This window comes from Ochotona princeps, chromosome 27 (assembly GCF_030435755.1).
Source record: "Ochotona princeps isolate mOchPri1 chromosome 27, mOchPri1.hap1, whole genome shotgun sequence".
Lineage (NCBI taxonomy): Eukaryota > Metazoa > Chordata > Mammalia > Lagomorpha > Ochotonidae > Ochotona > Ochotona princeps.
In genome coordinates this window covers 24,244,546-24,265,818 of record NC_080858.1, presented here as the reverse complement: position 1 = coordinate 24,265,818, position 21,273 = coordinate 24,244,546, and the positions used below count along the sequence as shown (strand labels likewise).

Genomic DNA, 21,273 nt, shown 5'->3' with positions numbered 1-21,273 from the left:
GTAATATTCCATGGAGTAGATGCATAAATGTACCACAGTTTCTTTAACCACTCCTCTTTGGACAGGCATCTGGATTGTTTCCATGTCTTCGCTACTGCAGATTGTGCTTCAGCAGATACAGGATTACAGACCCCCTTCTCACATGCAGTTTCCAGTTCCACTGGGTAGATTCCTAGGAGTGGGATAGCTGGGTTATATGGCAGGTTTATTTGCAATTCTCTAGGCACTCTCCATACCAATTTCCAGAGCGGCTGTACTATCCTACACTCTCACCAGTGGGGAAGGAGGGTACCTTTAACTCTAGACCTCAAGGCATACTACAGAACAGTGGTCATCAAAACAGTCTGGTACTGGTACAGAAACAGAGAAGATCAGTGGATCAGAATAGAAACACCAGAAGGGAGCCCACACATGTATAGTCAACTATCTTTGACAAGAAAACTGAAAACAATCCAGGGAAAAGCCTGGTCTATTCAACAAATGCTTTTTGGACAACTAGATAGCAGACTGCAGAATTAAGAAGCAAGACCCAAACCTGTCACATTATACAAAATCCAACTTTAACTGGTTCAAAGACCTAACTCTATACCCAGACAACATCAAGCTACTAAAGGAAAACTAGCAAGTACTCTCAAAGAAATAGGAACAGGTACTGACTTCTTAGCAGAGACACCAAAAGCACAAGCAAAGACAAACCAATGGAACTACATCAAACTGCAAAGCTTCTGTACAGCAGAGGAGACGACCGACAAAGCTTCTGTACAGCAGAGGAGACGACCGACAAAGTGAGGAAGCAACCAACAGAAAGGGAGAAAACCTTTGCACACTACACAACTGACAGGGGACTAATACCCAGGATTTACAGAGAGCTTCAGAAACCCAGAGACAATAAAAAAATAATAATAATAATAATGAAATAAAATAAAAATAACCCTGTGGGGAAAAAAATGGGCAAAGGAAATGAACATTTTTCAAAAGGACAGATTCAAATGTCTCAGACATATAAAAAGATGCTCAGGCTCCCCAGCCATCAGGGAGATACAAATGAAAACCACACTGATGTACCACCTAACTCCAGTGAGACTGGCCTACCCCCAGAGAGGTGCGTGTGCTGGCCCAAGCAGCCGCTCCTCACGCTGCTGCACCAAAGGCAGCGGAAGACCAGTCATCCCATTCAGCTTCTGTCAGAATTCAAAGCACCCTACCAGGCACTTGGTGATAATCCAAACAAGCATCAACTTTAGAGTACATTCAAAATCTTGACAAAAAATAAATATTCTGTTGAAAACAAAAGCATGTATTTTTAATGATTTTGGAAATAATTTTAGAAGCATTAGAGTTAGAAATACAGGTATTTTTTTTTCTGATTTTTTCTTCAGTCTTAGCGGGACACTTTGTGAATAAGTTCTAAATTATGTTATAAAGTCATGCACCTGTTACTTGACGTGTCCAACTATGGTTTGGTGAAGGGCTTTTCTTTGTTTCTGACATGACCAATCGTTTCTAAGGCTAAGAGCTCTTTCTGCCTCCAGGTCAGTTCCAAATGCAGTATCTGATACCTCTGCATATGCCCTGGCCCCAGTTACTGCACAAAGTGATGGAGGATGGTAGTAAGACTGCCAACTAACAAAATCACAATCACTATAGAACTAGAAAAACATACTTTCAGAAATTCTTAAATTCCAAGAAATCCTTGACAATGGAAGTTTATAGCTTCCAAAAATGTTTCAATAAAATGTGACCAAAAAAATTCTGCCCACAGCTACGACCCCCCGTCCTCCGCCCCCATCCGAGCCCACGGGCCGTACTCCTGGATGCCGCTGCTGGTCCAGCCTCTGCAACATGTCAGTGTGAGGTAGCGGGGACGGTTCTCGCGGTTAGGTTTCCAGCAGCCAACTGGGAGATCTGGTCTCGTGGTCCCAGCCCCATGAGCATCTGAGGAGAGAACAAGTCAGGCCAGCCTGTCTCTCCTTCTGTCAACTAAGAACATTCTTAAAATGAAGGAAAAACTACTTTAAGTGTTATCTGGGTTATTTTATGCCATGCAAATCCTGAAAAAGGAGCATGTTTGCTGAAAATGTAACTCATTAAATTCTAAAATAAGCAACACAATGAAAACAATTAAATATAATTTAATCCAAAAATAACAGATTAACTACAAGAATGATAAAATTATATTTTTAAAAGCTTGATGTTATACTAGATACTACAGACATGGCAATTCTGAGTATTAAATGTGCAAATTGGCACTGACACAAAGCATAGATACAGTCGCTGAAAGCTCCCCTTTCTGCTCTGCTCCCACCTTCCTGTTCCTCTGTGAAAGCCTGCCTGCTGGCTACTGCCTCCCCAGTCAGAGGGCAGGGATCTTGGAGCAGGAGCTGTTCCTTAGGCTGTGCTGCCCTCCAGTGGCTTCTCCTGCCTGTGTTCACTGCGACAACACATCACGTCCACACGGACACTTGGGGAGGATATCACACTGTACCGCAGCATCTGCTTTTGCTTCCCCTGCAGGTGTGCTGTCTGTCTGCACTCCTGCATCGCATCCTGCAATCTGCAACGGGCAGCTACTGTGGGACCTGTTTTGCAATAAAGGTGTGGAATGGCACTGAGACCGAGGAAGCTCCGTGTTTTTCACTGGGAACTGATGAAAGTTCACATTGCATTTCTGAATGTGGGCATTATTTTCAGCAATCTTGTCTCCTTCCGCACCACACCTGCTAATGGCTTCCTTGGCTTTGGTAGGTACTATGTTTGAGTCTTCAGTGTGCTGCGACACCTGGTCCTCCTCTTCAGACAGCTGGAAAAGAGTAATGATTTTACCGTAAATAACACGAAAACTGAAAAGTTCAACTGGTCATTTCAAAGTACACATACATAAGATTCACATAAAACTTTTATAAATACAGAAATTATTTCTGTATTTGCACAGTTTGTAAATGAAAGCAGGTATGTCAAGAAGAATCCTCAAATAATAACTTACCACACCTCACAGGTTGGTATGGATTTTAAAATAAGAAGAATGATAATCCTTGGGCATTTGGTTTATTATCGGTTCTTCCAACCTCGGCTACACCATCCCTACATCCCTAACACAAGGGGAAATGATCACAACACAGACTGGTAAGACTGGAGCAGGGGCGGGCACAGCTGGCATCGCGGTGCAGTCTGTTGAGCCGCCACTTACCAAGCTGGCATCCCATATAGCACCAATTTCAGTCCCAGTCACTCTACTTCTGATCAGCCCCCAGCTAATCTTCCTGGGAAAGCAATGCAAGGCAGCCCAGGTATGTAGGTCCCTGGAACCATGTAGGAGATCTTGATGAAGCTCCTGGCTCCTGGCTTCAGCCTAGTGCAGCTCTGGCCATTGCAGCTGTTTGGGGAGTGAACCAACAGACAGAAATTTGTCTGTCTCTCTCCCTGCTCCTTCCTCCAAGATGATCTTTCAAATAAATTAATTCATGTTAATAAAAAATTTTTTAAAAGAATAGAGAAGTAATAGGTAGTACACATGATTTGTTTCTTATTCTCTCAGAAGCTCACAGAGTAAAAGAAGCTGCAGTGTACCTCTTGTGGGATCTGTTCTGTAATAGCTGCAGCCTGTCTTAGAAATAACACAACTTAGGGGGAGGGCAAGCTAATGCAAAACACAACAGGCAAAAGTTAAGTAACAATAAGTATCTCAACTGTTCTCTAAAAAGCCAAATTTTTAATTTGCAAAAATTAAAGCTTGAACTTCATAATAAAATTCCTCTAATTTCAGAACAAAAATGCTCTTAAAAATATTATAGAAGAAATAATTATGATTCTAGCTAAAAATAAAGCAAAGTTATTTTTTAAAAAAAGCATACAGACATAGCTTACTGGCACTGAAATAGTAGAAGCAAAGAAAACAGCATGGAAATTGGGCTAGCACAAAGCGCAGAAAGCAAGCTCAATGCACTCATTTATAAGAGAAAAATTCACATGGCTTATGCAACATGAAGCGAGATGGTGACCAACCTCTCAGCACACACATCTAAAGAGCATAAACGCCATCAAATGCCACACACATGACTGAGACTCAATGTGAGCCAAGTGCAAAGCACAAGAACTCTGAGGCATTGTCAGTAAGGCACCATATTGAGGTGGACTTTCTGAATAAGTTACTTATTTAAGTAGAAACCTAAAGCCTGACTAAATGCAAGGAAAAGATAAAAATGCCTAAAATTCCTGCAGCAAGTGGAGACTGCAGGGCTATGGGACGGGAGATGTCCGCAGGTCAGAACCAGGGTGAGAGAGACACAAGGAAAACTGCAGACATCAGCCAGGCGTTGGATCTCACAAACTGGCTGTCAGAGACACAGGAGTTGAGGTGCTCAAGGAAGAACAACCACTGGGGGAGGATACTGAGGACTCAGCTAGGATACCACATAGGACGCCTGCGGATTGTAGCACAGAGCCTGGCAGCCCATCTCGCAGCCTGGCGATGTGGGAGGCAGGTGCCGGCTCATTGGCTTGGTTCCCTGCCACTCGTGTAGGAGCCCTAGAGGGAGCATTCCCGATTCCTGGGTTCAGCCTGAACAAAAGTCATCTGAGAAGTGAACAGGAGCATGCAATCCAGCTATCCAGGTAACTGCTCCTGTCAACCTTTCAAATTAAAAAATGAAAATAAAGAATTTTTAAAATTCACTGAGCAGTTACATATCATAACATGCTTCAATTTACTTTTGTGAAGTTGCTAAGCAGAGAAGAAATTAAGGCACAAATGAATGTAGGAGCCACTCAGGAAACAAATGCAACAGTTTAATAAGATAGTAATCCAGACCAGTGCGTCGATGCACAAAGCTGAAAGCTAATAAAGCTGCAATTTGCTACTGCATATCAACTAAAAATGGAAGCAAATTTTAAAGCTTGTAGCTTATTCTGGATGTAGCATATGAACTCGTGGCTGACATGTGATTGAGAACAGTAAAGACAGAGAAAAGGGCAAAGATAACTAAGTTTCTAACAAGAGCACTGGGTGGACAGCAAAAGAGAAATATTAGAAAACCTGGCTTAGGGAGAAGACCAGGAACATTAACATATGAAGAGACAGAGATTTCTGTGAAATTTTCAAGAAAATTATCCCAAAAGAAGCTGGCCATCTAAATACAGATCAGAGAGAGTGACAGAGCTGGAACCCATCATTAGCCAAAAGCCACACAGTCACTGCAGCGTTCTCACTCAGCATCTTCCAGAGCGCACAGTGGTATCAGCAGAGGACTCTGTGTCAGACCCCAAATCGCACTCACTGCATATGCGAGAGACAAGGCAGTGTGCACAGGTGCAAGGCAGCCTTCAGAAACGTATGAAGCAAATCAAGCTGGTGTGCCCTTCACAAAAGCCATCCTTCCTTCCAACTTAGGAGTTCTTAAAGAATGGAAAGTATGGGCCCCTTCAGCCTACATGGGAGACCTGCAAGACCCAGCTCCAGCCACTGCCACTCACCGGGGAGTGAACTAGCTGATCACAGACTTCGCTGCCAGACCTTCAAATAATTCAGTCAGAGAGAGAGAGAGAGAGAGACACATGAAGGCAGGGAGGGAGGGAAGGAAGACAGAGAGAGGGAAGGGAGAAGGAAGAGGGAGGAAGGGAAGCAGGAGAAGAAGGAAATCTTTTTCTAATTTATATTTAAAAATAAAAGGAAGCGGGCCCGGCGGCGTGGCCTAGCAGCTAAAGTCCTCGCCTTGAACGCCCTGGGATCCCATATGGACCCCGGTTCTAATCCCAGCGGCTCCACTTCCCATCCAGCTCCCTGCTTGTGGCCTGGGAAAGCAGTCGAGGACGGCCCAAAGCTTTGGGACCCTGCACCCGCGTGAGACCCGGAAGAGGTTCCTGGTTCCTGGCATCGGATCAGCGCACACCGGCCGTTGAGCTCACTTGGGGAGTGAATCATCGGACGGAAGATCTTCCTCTCTCTCTCCTTATCTCTGTATATCCGACTTTGTAATAAAGTAAATAAATCTTAAACAAAAAACAAGAAACAAGGGGAAGCACCAGGTCTACGCCTCTGAGGGCCCGATGTCCTAGCAAGGGCACAAAGGCAAGGAACAGGACAAACAACTGGCGAACTTCACTTCAATGTGAGTTTTCAGAAACGCAGCGTTCCTATTCAGAGTAACTACAGAGGCTTTCTTTTATTCATTAATTACAGTGTATTACATGACACAATTTCATAGGTACTGGGATTCTCCCCGCTTCACCCCAACCCTCCCCCATGGTGAGTTCCTTCACCTTGATGCATAACCACAGCTCAAGTTCCATTGAGATTCCCTAATTAAAAGTTTACACCATACAGAGTCCAGCATCCCACTTGTCCAGTTCAAGTTCAACGGCCTCTTAGGGAGGCCCTCTCAGGTTTGTAGGCAGAGCCAGCAGAGCGTCACCTCGATCAATTAGAAGCTCCAACATATCATCAGCAACAGTCCAGGTACGATGAGGCTGGTGCAGAGTCCACTGATTGACATAGTCCATCTTAGAGTTTCCCCTTGTCCAGTTTTCCGCTGCAAGCACATAGCTGAGGTGGTTGACTGATCTACTCCATCTTCCATCTTTTCTTGGTTAATGTTTTGATTCCTCCATTTTGTTCAGGGGAATCCCCAAAGAAACTTTGAGGCGTTCCCAGTCCAGGCTCCTACATGTACTACTAGTAAGCACAGTGCCCGCCACAGTCCATCACTCCAATCAGCTGGTGGTTGTAACCCCTGGGTTGGATCTATTCTGAGCCCCGACCTCCATTGGAACCAATGAGTATTGTAGCTCTCCCCGGCTCTGCGCATCACACACTAGTCCCTCACCTAAACCAGTGGGAGGTGTGCTGGTTGGGTGCTGCATTCCCTACTGGTACAGGCCATTTCGCCTTGGCATTTTGTGTTTTGTACTGTTTTTTATCGCAACCAAACCTGGCCAGGCCCCCACACAGTTCCAGCACTCAGACTTGACAGTAGATGACGTGAACTGACTCAGCCTGGTCTGCCCCCAACCCGAGCCAAATGTATGCCAGTGGGTCACTTTCCAAAGCCTCTTCTGGGTTGTTTACCTCCATGCTTCCTGCGTTTATTTGTAGGGTCAGTGTCCTGTCAGAGGAACTGTTCAGATTCCTCCATCCGACCCCTTCCTGATGTCAGGCTTCACGCATACCAGCAGGTCCTTCGGCCAGCACCGTTCTTCAATCCATTCTGGTTCCTGCTGTTGAGAGTTTCAGCCCAGCCACGGCTCGTCCATACCCACATATAGCTCATATATAGCTCAGTTGGGGTTGAAACCTAGCAGAGTCCATCCCACATCTATCCTGGTCCTCCGGAGCACCAAACTGTGTTGCGGTCTAACCCAGCATGGTGCGTCAATTCCGAATCCATATTTGTGCCAAGGGATTACAACTGTGACCCGACCAGAACTCAGCCCCCTTCCAGTTCCTGCGCCCCTTAGTGGTAAGCTCCACCCAGCCAAGGCCTCCCCCAAGCTCCCCAACCAGGCCTGTTCCCAGCCAATGTTAAGTATGCCAGAGGTTGCTCTGGGTCAGCCCAGCGCGCCCCATAGACTGTCATGCCTCCTGCATAGACTCCACCGGCCCTTCTAAACCATCCGGTGGGGTCAGAGTTTCCAGGGGATTGGTCCACACATACCTGACACATTCTAGCCCCGAGTATGGTTCTCGAATGCCAATCAATGTCATAGTCCTGCCTTCTGTGACCCCTCTGCTGATCCTTCATCCTATCAGGTAATGGGGTATCCTGCTGGACAAGCCCGGAATTTTGCCTTTTGAATGAACTGGTGTTGGCAATCTGCACTATGAAGTGACTACAGGTTCTTCAGAGGAAGATTTACTGCCATTGAGAATCTTAAGGACTAATACACATTCTCAGAGAACTGTGGGTTCAGCATGGAGCGACTCATGTAGCATATCAAAGAAACCAAATTCCAGAACTTCCTGGCCGGCGGCCAGCAGGCACAGCCTGGCACCAAATGGCGCACTGGCCGCCCGGGAGCCGCTCATCCCATGTACGTACGTGGTGGTGGTAAGCTTGGCTGTGCTAGGCTGGAATCGTGGTGGGGGACCTGAGCCCTCCGGGCAGCATGGCTGCCCCGGGGTTGAGACGCTCAGGCCCCTACAGAGGCTTTTAAAAGAACCTATTCATGACCATTTGTACAATTTAAAATAGCATGAAATGTTACTGAAGATTAAAATCTTCATATGATCTTTGAGGACTTTCTATTTGAATAATCGAGAACTGTACCCTTGGCTATTCTGTTGTCAATGACTGCCAGTAGATTCTTTTCAAAAGCCTTTTGAAAGAAATAATCATGTATTATACACACAGAGAGACAAAACCATGCTAAGGTGCCTGGGAAAGCAGTGGAATGTGACGCAAGCCCTTGAGCCCCTGCACCTCCGAGGGAGACGCAAATGAAGCTCCCGGCCTCAGCCTGGTCCAGTCCCACCTGCTGCAGCTAGTTGAGAACTGAACCAGTGCATGGAAGATTCTCTATTCTTCCCTAACTCAGCTTTTCAAATAAGTAAAATAAATCTAAATAAGTGTTTTTTTAAAGGAAGCAATGTATTATAACAATAGACTTTGAAATACTTATGCATCAAGAAAAACATTCTGATTACATTCTAATGACTTTTCTGGAGTATCTGTGTATGCTGTATATCCACATCATGTGTATATATACTTACCTCTTATTTTGTACATTGTAAAGCTTTTTTACAATTTTGCTTACATTAATTTATTGACTAGCATTATATGTTCAGCTATTTTTCAAAATAACAATTTAGGAAAGTAATTCTAAATTGGTAAGCATATATTAGTAAGTAAAAATGATGTAACTCACCATGTCTGAACTAGAAGTGAAACAACTCTCTGTGGGTCCTGGAGAGTAACTGGTAGACTGACTTGAAGAATCGCGATCTGAAACAAGGATCTTAGCTCAGGAACAGTGATATTAAACTACAAAACACAGAAAGGCGTAATAAAGCCACTGCTCATGCAAATTCAGTCTTGCACAGCACTTGAAACTGAGTGAATCAGCTGAAGGCATAGAGGTAAGGACAAATTAAAGCGCAGAATTAGATAAAGGCACGAAAGTGAGGAGATGAATCATATAACCTAGGCATGAAGTATTAACGATGCTTAATAAAGCAATCCAGTTGGGATGGGGACAGGGCAAGAGACTCAGGTCAAGAAGCAGCATTTCGCGTTGTGCCAGTGCCCATCAAAGGCATGAGGGGGAACCAGCTGCACGTCCGTCAGCAGTCGCATGGAGACAGGACACAGACACACACACAATGGTATATTGCCGGCCCAGAAATAAAAGGAAAATCTGGTTGTGAAGACTAAAGAGTGATGGATTTTGAGGATATTATGTCACATGAAACAAATCTAGCACAAAAGATTGATTTTCTAAAAGCCCATGAAATAACTATGCATAGAGTTCAAATTATATTTATTGCGCTAAAACAAACACTGCCATTTGCCTGTGAATTTTCAAAGTATGCTTACACTACTCGACTACATTCCAAGAGGGACCTAAAGTGGCGAGACACCAGTGACTGCCAGGAGCTGCTGGAGCGGGGAGCCAGGAGCTGACTGCGTGTAGAGGTAGGATGCGTGCAGGCAGGGCCGGCGGACTGTGGCACAACAATACATGTGTGGTAACAATATTATATTCTACTGGTGGACACTGGGAGGAGGAGGAAATTTACATCACACTCTGCCAGAATAAGGTAAAAATGTGTTGATGAAAATTCATTATCATCCTTATAAAGGCTAAGAAAATATTAGTCCCCAAACTACTGATTACCCAGTATCACCCCCCCCACAAAACCTCTCAAATAATCCAGACACGTGCATCTAAATCCAAAATCCAAAACTAATGCAGAAAAATGAGAAGCATAGTCCTAATAAAGTGTCAACATGAATACATGAAAACATGAATACATAGAGCTTGTTCAAACATATGCAAAGTCCAAAGCCCAGCAGTGGAGAAGCCTGTGTGAGAAGGCAGGGCAAACAGTCCCTCTAGAGGGCAGACCAGGCGAGAGCGGAGGAGCAACTGCAGCCTCGCGGCTCCAGGAGGACCTGGTGATGATACAATGCTGCCTGCACACAGCCACGGCTCATGCTCCTCACGGGGGCGCGCACACACACGCACACACTCACACACACACACTCACACACGTGCACACTCACACACACATGCACACACGCGCACACACGCGCGCGCACACACACACTCACACACACACGCACTCAGGAAAGACTAAAGCAAGTTTAGACAGTCATTAGTAACACGCTGTAATGTACCTATGAAACACATATTTACTGACAAAATTTTTTAAAGGTTAACATGCAACTGATTCCTATGTTTCTTTAGAAGGAATAAGATGAGTTTATAAAACACAGAGAGCATCTCTGTAGATGGTGGCCTACCTTGTAAAGCACATGCTGCTCTTTCTTCTACCAGAATCTGGAAAAAAAATCAAAATTTGAACAATTATCAAGACTATATAATATCTACATACATACATTTTATTAATCCAATTAATTTTACATTTCTTTTACTTTCTATGATTTAACTCAAAGGAAAATTTTAAATTATGAGGAAAAATAATCGGTTAACAACAAAGTAAACTGGTTTAGAAAGAGCATGCAGCAGAACAGTAAGTCCAAGACTCACGGACAAAGGTTCATACAATCATAGCAAACACTGCACAAAGACAGTATCACAATTTGGGGATACATTCTGTTATTTGTGATAACTTCTTATATTCAGATTTTGCAAATATTAAAAGCTCTTTAGAAAACTTATTCAAAACATACTGGTGGTCTTCATTTCTATAACTTAAAAATATTGTAATTTAATTCCTTTTTAACTAATAATCAGCTTCTTAGAGTTGCAGCAAGTGTATCGTTAACTACAACGAAGTGCCCATGAATTCTCATGTCCACATAACGTTCATAGAAAACAGATTCAGTATAGTTCACAGACTGCTTTCATGGTTTTCATTTTTTAAGGATTTAACTTTTTGACTTGAAAAAGCAGATTTTACAAAGAGACACATCTTTCACCTGCTGGTTCACTCTCCAGAAGGTAACGATGACCAGAGCTGAGTCTATCCGAAGCCAGGAGCCAGGAGATTCTTCCAGGTCTCCCAAGTTGGTGCAGGGGGCACCCAAGGACTTAGGTCATACTCCACTGCTTTCCCAAGCCTTAAGCAGGGGAAGGGAAGTGTTTGCAGGCAGAAGATTAACTTGCTACACCCACTGTGCTAACCCCATCTTCATGGTACAAGACATGCACTACTACAGCATCGTAAAACAGAAGTCCCAGATCTGAGTATCCAGGAATCCCTCCCATGAAGAAACTTGCCAAATACACTATTTCCCACCTGTTCTCAGCTGCTGGTTCAGCTGTCAGATGGAGGCCTGGGACAGAGGGGAAAGTATCCAGCGATGCTCCAAGCCTGAGCGCCTTGGCTGCACTGCTGCGTCCCTGGCCTCCCAGTGGTGACTCGGCTCTGCTCCCAGGCTACGGCAATGCGCACAGCCATGCAGCCCGGTTCCCAGCCATTTTCTCCACAGTGCTTTCCTTTGTCTGCTCTCCTACCAAACACTCAGACACCACACACACACGGGATTTGGCAGCTGAAGACCACATTTACAGAATATCTCACCCAACAGCCACAGAATACACCTTCTTCTCATTAGACACCAAAAATCAAGTTCCAGTCAACAGAAAAAGACTGAAATGATGCTATTTGTCTTCTCAGATGAGACAGGAATAAAATATCAACAGCAAGAAAAACTGACCATGTATTTATAAAGATTTATTTTTCTTTAATTGGAAAGTCAGATATACAGAGAGGAGAGACAGAGAGGAAGATCTCCCATCTGATGATTCACTTCCCAAGTGGCCGCAATGGCCAGAGCTGTGCCAATCTGAAGCTACGAGCCTAGAGACTCTTCCAGGCCTAGCAGCTAAAGTCTTCACCTTGCATGAGCCAGGATCCCAGATGGGTTCCAGTTCGTATCCCAGCAGCCCCATTTCCTATCCAGCTCCCTCTTGTGGCCTGGGAAATGAGTGGAGGACAGCCCAAAGCCTTGGGACCCTGCACCCATGTAGGAGCAGAGACAGAGCCACAGATCCCAGACAGAACGGCGAGAACAGGGTGGATTTCACAGCCCAGTCAGCCCCCTAGAGCCGAATTGGAGTGAGGAACAAAAATTACATCATCTTTTCAACAGACATGAAGAATTTACAGACATCTGATAATATTCAATAACCCTTCATGAATTAAAAAAAAAGCCCTCCACAAATCAGATATCGAAAGAACACATCTCTAAATTATAGGGCTTTACATTACAAATGGCCAGCATTATACTGAATGTGAAACATCTGAAAGCATTTCCTTTTAGCTCTGGAAGCAAACATGTCCACTTTTGTCACTCCTACTCAGTTTAGTGCTGAACTATTAGAGCAATTGAGAGGAAAAAGGAATAAAGGCATCAAAGCTGGAAACATGAAATCAAACTCTCCATTTCTAACAGATCACACGATGCTGTACGTAACCATTCAACTAAAAATCCGTGAAATTGATATACCAATTCAGTAGCCCCAAATTACAAAATCAACACAAAACTTAGTATTTATTTTCCAAAAATGAACCCACCAGAAGGAGGAAATTCCATTCAAAATAGCAACAAAAATAAGCAGATATTTAGGACTGAGGTGTGGTAGGCTTAACCTCAGCCTACAGTGCCAGCATGTCTTATGTGCACCGATGTGAGTCCCAGCTGCTCCACTGCTGATTCAGCTCCCTGCTAACAGATCCAGGAGAGCAGCGTGAGATGGCCCAGGACCTCAGGGCCTGCATCCAGGTGGGAGATGCACCAGCGTTTCCAGGGTCCCAGCTTCTGACCAGTCCCACGCTGGTGTTGTGGCCATGTGCCAAGTGAACCAATGGATGGAAGATCTCTCGGGGCTGGCATCGCACCTGAACCCTCTGCCTGTGGTGCAGAAACATCCCTACGGATATGCTTTCAGTCTCAGCTGCTCCACTTCAGATCCAGCTCCAAACTAATGCGTCTGGGAAAGCAGTGAAATATGGACCAAGTCTTTGGGCCCCTGCACCCACATGGGAGACCTAGAAGCAGCTCCAGGCTGCAGAAAGCCCAGCACCAGCCACTGCGGCCATCTGCAGAGTGAACCAGTAAACAGAAGATCTGTCTCTCCTCCTTCTCTGTAAATCTGTCTTTCCAAGAAAAATAAACAAATCTTTAAGAGAAAATTAACCCAAGTGAAAGGTTTCAACAGTGAGCGTTATAAAACACTGATGAAAGAAACCACATAAAAATGGAAACTCCTTGTTCGAAGACTACAAAAACATTAATAAAACATCATTACTATCTAAAGCAATCTACAGATTCACTGTAACCCCTATCAAAATTAACAGTGACATTCTTCACAGAATTAGAAAAAAAAAAGACACTGAAATTTATATGGAATCACCAAAGATGCAGAATAGCCAAATAATCCGGGAGGGAATCGAGCTGAAGGCATCACGGTACGTGATTTCAAAGCATAGTACAAAGCTATATTAATGAAAATAGCAGGGTACTGACATTCAAATTAATACATGTGTCAATAAAATACAACAAATACTTCAGAAATTAACTATAGTGTCCAGGCCACACACTGGAGAACAAAATAGTCTCTCCAATAAATGAAGCTGATAAAACGTAATGTATGTATGTCGAAGAACAAAGCTCGATCACTATTTCTGGACAAGATAAAGCAATTCAATATGGATTCAAGACCGAAACTGAAGAGTTAAGAGTAGAAAGTCAGGAAAAATGTAGGGGAAACACTTCAAGTGCAGGAGACAACTTCCTGAACAAAGCCCAAACCACAAGCAGCAAAAGGCAATACATCGGGTCACCAAACCTAGAAGCTTCTGCACGCAGAGGAGCCAGCAGAGTAAAGGGACGACCACAGAACAGCAGCAAATCTGTGCAGCCTACTACTCCACTAACAGATCAATACCCACAAGATATCGGCAACTCAAAGAGAAAAGCCAAAAAACTGCAACTAATGCTAAGAATTAAGCCAAGAAATGGGCAAAGAGCTGAGCAGACAATTCTCAGAAAACACAAATGGCCAACAAATACACGAAAAAAAATGCTTAGGATCATTAGTCATCTGGGAAATGCAAATGCAGAGCCCAGGGAGGAGTGGCTCAGCGCTGACAGTGCGCCCATCATCGGAGCTCATGACTGGCAGGGAGGACCTGGACAAAGCAACATTCACTGTGGAAGAGTGCGCCAATGGCTCTTCTTGCGGCACCACAGTGCTGGCCCCACCTGAAGTTTCCAACACTACACTCTCTCATATCTCTGTTTCTGCTTCCCTGATTCCCTCGTCCTACTTCACTGATACCATGCTCAAAATTTACCTTCCGGGGCAGGCACGTGGCACGGAGCTGCAGCTGCTGCTTAGGACGCGCAAATCCCACATTCTAGTGCCCACGCTGAAGGCTCACCTCCACTTCCAATCCATCGTCCTGATATGCACCCCTGGATGCAGCAGCTGAGGGACTGGAGAGTCAGTTCCCTGTCCCCCACATAATTCACCCTGGGTTCCTGCTGCACCCCAAACCCACCCCGATGCTGCAGGCATCAGTGAGTAAGATCACTGTTTCTCTTAGCCTGTTGCTTAATGAGACCCAAAAAGATAAAATACAAATATCAATTTCTCTTTGATTTACAGTAGCAAATTATTAGATTACACTCTCTATATATTATAGAGTACAAGCAAAAGCCACAATGTACACATACACAAGACAGACATCCTTTTATGGGATGTGGACATCATTTGCTAGGCCAATGCCTGAATCAAGAATACAGATGTTTCAACAAATCTGCCCAGTAGTTATATACTAAAACCTGAAATACTTTTGTGTTGGAAGAAATCATAGTGTACTTACAGGAAACCACTTAAAATAAACTGATATTGGTTTGTCTCCAATAAAGCATGTAACAGTTGCTGAAAAGATGTGTTATTTGTAGATCTAAGAAAAACCAACAAAAAGAGTTCACGGATGCAAGTATTAAAATGATACAAACCAATCAGCTGGAAGGATCACTTCATCTCTCCTCCTTTATGTAGATCTAACATTCCAATACAAATAAATCTTAAAAAGAACATACTTTACCTGATCACGCTGGAAGTCCCCAGACTGCTCTGAAGGCCATTCTTGCAAAAGGGTCTTACGCCTAAGGATTTAAGAAAGATTTGCTTCTTGCTTATTTGTTTTTGAAGACTTATTTATTTTTACTTGAGCCTTCCCAAATGATAGCAAAGGCTAGAGCTGAACCAGCCCAAAGATGGGAGCCAGGAGCTTCTTCCAGGACCCAAACATGTTTGAAGGGGCCCGAAGTCATGGGCCATTTTCTGCTATAACCCCAGGCCATCAGCTGGACTTGAACTAGTGCCCACACACTACCAGCATGGCAGGAAGACTATCGTGCTAGGCCACTTTGTTGCCTCCAGGCTTTTTTTTTTTTTAAGATTTATTCATCCATTTATTTCTATTGCAAAGCCAAATATACAGAGAGGAGGAGGGACAGAGAGGAAGATCTTTCATCCGATGATTCACTCCCCAAGTGACCGCAATGGCTGGTGCTGTGCCAATCCAAAGCTGGGAGCCAGGAGTTTCTTCCAGGTCTCCCACGTTTCCAGGGTCCCAAGGCTTTGGGCCGACCTCTACTGCTTTCCCAGGCCACAAACAGGGAGCTGGGGGGTAAGCGGGGCTGCCAGGATTAGAACCGGCACCCATATGGGAACCTGGCATGTTCAAGGCGAGGACTTTAGCCACTAGGCCACCATGCCAGGTCCTGGTTTTTTAAAATTATTTTATTTGAAAGGAGTTACATAGAAAAAGGGCGAAAGAAAGGAGAAAGTTATCTTGGAGCTGGTGTATTATTCCCCAAACACCCACAACAGCAAGGGCTGGGGCCAGGATGAAACCAGGAGCCAGCAGCCATATCCAGGCTTCTCAAATGGGTGACAGTGGCTGAAACACTTGGGCCATCTTCTGCTAATTTCCCAGGTGCATCAGCAGGAAGCTGGTTTGGAAGTAGAGCAGCTGGAACTCAAACCTGTGCCCACATGCAATGCTGACACTGCAGGAAGTGCTTTAATACCCTGTGCAGCAGCGTCAGGCACTAGGTAACACAGTTTAAAATATGCTGTCTTCTCTCTGAAAACTATGGTTCTACAACTTTGCTTCACATTATATTTCAGATATGCAAAGAATTTTTTTTAAAGCCAAGATTAATAAGCATCAACCCAAGAAGTCTATTGCTTACAGACTTGTCCTGCAGTTTAAAATCACATGGTCAGGTAGAAATTCACATTAGTGGTTGACATGTCTGTTGGCATGCCCAAGTTCAAGTCCCAATTCCAACTCTACTTCCAGCTTCCTGATAAAGCACAGCCCACTGGGAGCAGGGGATGGCTCAAGCAGTCAGGTCCCCACTTCCTGTGCTTAAGAGCTAATCGAATCTAGGTTCCTGTTTTCAGCCCCAATTGTTGCAAGCTTTTGGAGAACTAAGCCGCAAATGAGATCTGTCAAATTAAAATAGAAATGTCTAGGGTTCAAAGTGATAGCCTAGTAGTGGCTTAAGTCCTCGCTTTGCACTTGCCAGGATCCCATGAGTGCCGGTTCTAATCCAGGCAGTCCCGCTTCCCATCCAGCTCCCCCCTTGGGGCCTGGAAAAGCAGTTGAGGATGGCTCAAAAATTGAGACCCGCACCCACGTGGGTGACACAGAAGAAGCTCCTGGCTCCTGGCTTTGGATAGGCACAGCTCCAGGCATCGCTTGGGAAATGAATCACTGTATAGAATATCTTCCTCTCTGTCTCTCCTCCACTCAGTATGTTTGTCTAATAAAAACAAATCTTTTTTTAAAAAAGAAATTTTTAAAATAAGTATTTAAGTATTTTAAGTATTCTGGATCTGTGGCCAGGATTGGAAACCATGATATAAATTGTTATCAAGGTATGCACTTTGAAATTCAAGGCCTAACATGCTGCTCTCCCTCAAGCTTCTAGATACCTGAAGATTTAACAACAAAAAATCAGTCTGTTTATTTTCTATTCTCTTTTAACTCATTTGTATGTGCCTGGCCATACAAGACCACCAATCTCCTCACTTATGCCTCCAACACTGACATCCACCCTCTCTGCGCCAATTCTGCACTAACCAAGCAACCCAGGCCAACTGCTCTCAGTAGACACAGGACAGCAACGGTAGAAGCAAGCGCGTGTGCCACGCCAGCAATCATTCCTACAGCAGCTAGTTACCACACCCCAACAAGCTGCTGCCGCAGTGGGTATATGTGCTTCTGAGCCCCCAGATCAAGTTCATGTTCAGAGCTGAAGGCATTTGGGGCCAGCCAACTGAGCACTGAAGTACCCACCTGCAGAACACAGCACGCCCAGCTCACGTGCTGTGCTGTAACACAACCTTCAGCAACTGGGAAGCTATTACAGAAAGTTCGCAGAAAACGGAATGAAAAGCCAACCTTTTTTCACTATAAAACGTTTCTGAAATCCATTATTTTAGGAATCTTCAGGGTTTACAGGAAATATTTACTATGAAGAAACTACAAAAGGATTTCAAAAATTTTTGCAGAAAAATAAAGATTTGATTTTTTTTTTAAATAATCTCTTATTAGGCTAGATCGTGGTGTGTACCTCCCAAACACATCCAAAAACTTACACAGAGTTCTCCGCACTTCTCTGCATATTTTTCTGTGGCATCTTCTCTTGGTAATCATTTCTAATCTTTCCTTTAAAAGTAAAAGCACATCTTGTGTTTAAAAAAAGCATGCATGGTCTGCTTTTATCTAACTCAAGGACATGAAACCAAAAAAAATCACTAGGTATAACACTAAGTAATACCAAATTATTCTATTTTCAGCTGCATATTTCTCTTAACACATGAGTACATATAAAAACACACACAAAAAAAACTGAACAAGTTTAAAAAGCATAAATTAATGCACTCCCCATGCGTAACACGAACCCTGTCTTTGAGAGCTGGCTGAGGACCAATCCTCCCCCAAAGACACACGAAGAGCCTTCTGTCCACTGCTGTCATTATTCTTCCAGCAGCATTCACTTGCTGGACATTTTGCTGGGAATCTTGTTTCATTAAAAACAGAATTATTCAAAGCCAACTCTGGGACTGGAAAAATGCTTCCAGTGTATCTATCAGTGGAGTGATCCTGATTAGAACTGGCAACACCACAAAAATCTCCCATACTATTGTAGCCACACTTGTCAATGGTTTCACTCATGCTTTGTGGGTCCATGTTTAATAAATTGATCATATTATGTTTAATCAAAGAATGGTAATTTTCTGACAGCAGAATGGGGGCTGACTTGTTCTTCTCTTTAAGAAAAGGTGAACGCTCTTTTCCATTCTGCCCCCAAATACGCTGCACTGACTGCTCTTCAACAGTTAACTGTGATGGTCTTCTTTCCTTCAGGCTACCACACTCTTCACCCATAATTACAGCTGGTCTTCTAGTGAGAAGATTTCCATTTCCTGGACTGAGACAAATAGAAACACTTAGCAGAAAAAGCACAGACTATCTTCATTAATAAATACTGAAAGTTAAATTCTTAAATACTTAATAGTTCCTAACATATCTAAACTACATTTAATTATTTGGTTCTAATGCAATTGCTTTATCCAAGAAATTATCTAACGTGCCTTTATAATGACTTATCGAGTTAAATAACCAATACTTTTTGCTTCAACTTGAAAGATGAATGTGCGGTTCAACTGCCCTTTTAATAAAACAAACTATTACCAACCTATAGAATATCTTCCATAATAAAATCTAGCAAAAAATAACCTAGGCAACCACCATATGTCACAGCTGCTTCATTTAGTCACAAGGATACATTGAAAACCATGCATGGAAAATTTTCCTCCAATGTTAAAACATCAGAACAAATGGCTGTGATGACATGACATTGTAACTAATACTTCTCAACCTATCAAGTATATAAAAGCAACTATGAGGCTTCCAAGGAGAAATACTAGATCAATATAAATGTTTGGTTAAGTTAAAAAATGCTTACAAAATAACACTCAAGAGAATTGATGCAAAAATTACTAACAAAAGTTTAGAAAATCAATCCCAAGAATATATAACAATTTTAATACATCATGGCCAAGTAGGGTTTATTTCAGGATTTCAAAAATTGGTTTAACATTAAGCTAAAAAGTTTCTGCACACCCAACCAATCAACAATGCAGAAACAAAACAGAGCAAAAACATGTTTTCAACAGGATATACTTTCAGTATTTTCAAGAGAATAACAAAAATATAGAAAAGAACTCAACTCAGTAATTAAAGTAATAACAATCCAATTAATAAAAGGACAATAGATCTAAACAGCTATTTTTCAAAGGATGATAACAAAAATGGGCAACAGGTACAAGAAAAAATGCTCAATATCACTAACCATTAGGGAAGTGCAAGTAAAAAAAAAAAAAGCTGTCACCTCACTCCACTTAGAACGGCTATTCAAGACAAGAGATGACACAGTGAGGATGTGGAGACAAGAGCATTCCTGCTCGTCACTGGTGGGATTGTAAGTTAGGACAGCTAACATGCAAAATAGTAGGCAGCTTCTTCAAAACCCTAAACCACAACTAGCATATGATCCACTGCCGGGTACATAACCAGGGACAGAAATGAGGCTGCCCAAGAGACACCAGCTCGCCCATACATACAGCCCTACCATTCAGAGCAGTCAAGAAATGCAAACAACTGGAGAGCCCTTCAACAGGAAATGTATCAACTAGTGAAGAAAACACGACACATATATACAATGGAATACTACAGCAGGCACAGACAAGGATTCCTGCCACCTGGAATAACATGGATGCCATTAAATCATACGAAATAAGACAAAAAAAAAAAAAAAAGGACAGCTATCACATGATCTTACTCACTGGTAGACTCTAAACAATGGTAATAAGGAAGTCAGGAGTATGATGGTGCCTACTAGGAAGGCATGTGTACCAAATCACAAGAAAAGGAAGCTCAGTTGGCTATCACTCATAGGGTGAAATGACAATGTATCACAACTGTACTTTCTAAAAAGAAGATTCGATGAAGAGTTCCTAAATGCTTCCACCATAAAGAGTTCCTAAATGCTTCCACCACGTGGAAACAGACGTGACTACTCTGATTTCATCAAATACATGCATGGAAACACCTCATGAAACCGTTTAAATAATTACACCTATTATTTCAACTTATTTAACTAGCTAGTTTAGTTGGGAAGAACCTTTGAAATGGTACAGAAAGAATTCTGGTGAAACATTCCTCAAAGGCAAACAAAGTACCATATAAAACATGTAAAATCAATCATTTCAGAATCTGGGACGTGACCAAAGGCATATGGTGCACAGAGAGGCAGCACTTGAAGCAAAATGACTGAAGCTGGGAGGACTGCTGATGTGACCATGGACACCAGGACCTTCTCTTCTCCTCCAGGCCCTCCCAGATCCAGAGCTCCGCCAGGCCCGAGGAGGCTGGGGCAGCAGACGCCTGAGAGGTTAGTGAAAACAATTAGGACTTTGGTGGCAAACCTGAAGGGAAACTTAACATAATGGCTGCCCGAGGCTGTTACCAGCTGAAGTGAGCGAACACGCTGAAATTCCACAGAAAGATATGGAAAACAAATTGCCACAATGGGTTTGAAAAATTCTCAGCATGCCCTGGTGGTCCTGAAGGCTGCACATCATATGCAAAGCTCCACAAGTCAGAGAAAGCCAGAGAAACTTAAGTATGAGCCGTCCCTGGCTTCATGTGCAGTCACACAGAGAAGGCTTGATAGCTCCAGGTACCTAACACAAACTTGGACCAAAACACTGCTGATCTTTTAGAAAAAAATCTATCAAAAGGATAAGCTTACACCTTTAGAAGCCAGAAAAGGATAAACTAAATGAAGACCAAGCAGGAAATAAAAATTAGAAATATTATACACCAGAAAATTACAAGATGGAGAACAGAGCAACACCTGATGAAAGCAGAACTCCGAGCAACGCCAAGTGACACACCTTGAGCCACAGCAGCCAGCCTTCAGAGCACACCTTGAGCCACAGCAGCCAGCCTTCAGAGCACACCTTGAGCCACAGCAGCCAGCCTTCACAGACAGCACA

At 43.4% G+C, this 21,273-nt stretch overlaps 1 protein-coding gene across 1 annotated transcript in view; it reads right to left on the bottom strand.

The window, feature by feature from the left end:
- Positions 1-2,428: 2,428 nt before the first annotated feature.
- The window catches only part of C27H12orf40 (chromosome 27 C12orf40 homolog), a 37,615-nt gene continuing 18,770 nt past the window's right edge, over positions 2,429-21,273 (bottom strand). Inside the window, exons 8-13 of the mRNA XM_058655701.1 lie at positions 18,112-18,641; positions 17,806-17,875; positions 15,236-15,296; positions 10,455-10,491; positions 8,857-8,933; positions 2,429-2,800 (exon numbers count right to left, since the gene is read on the bottom strand). Coding sequence (XP_058511684.1) covers positions 2,429-2,800; positions 8,857-8,933; positions 10,455-10,491; positions 15,236-15,296; positions 17,806-17,875; positions 18,112-18,641 — 1,147 coding nt within the window. The remainder of the gene's footprint in view (positions 2,801-8,856; positions 8,934-10,454; positions 10,492-15,235; positions 15,297-17,805; positions 17,876-18,111; positions 18,642-21,273) is intronic.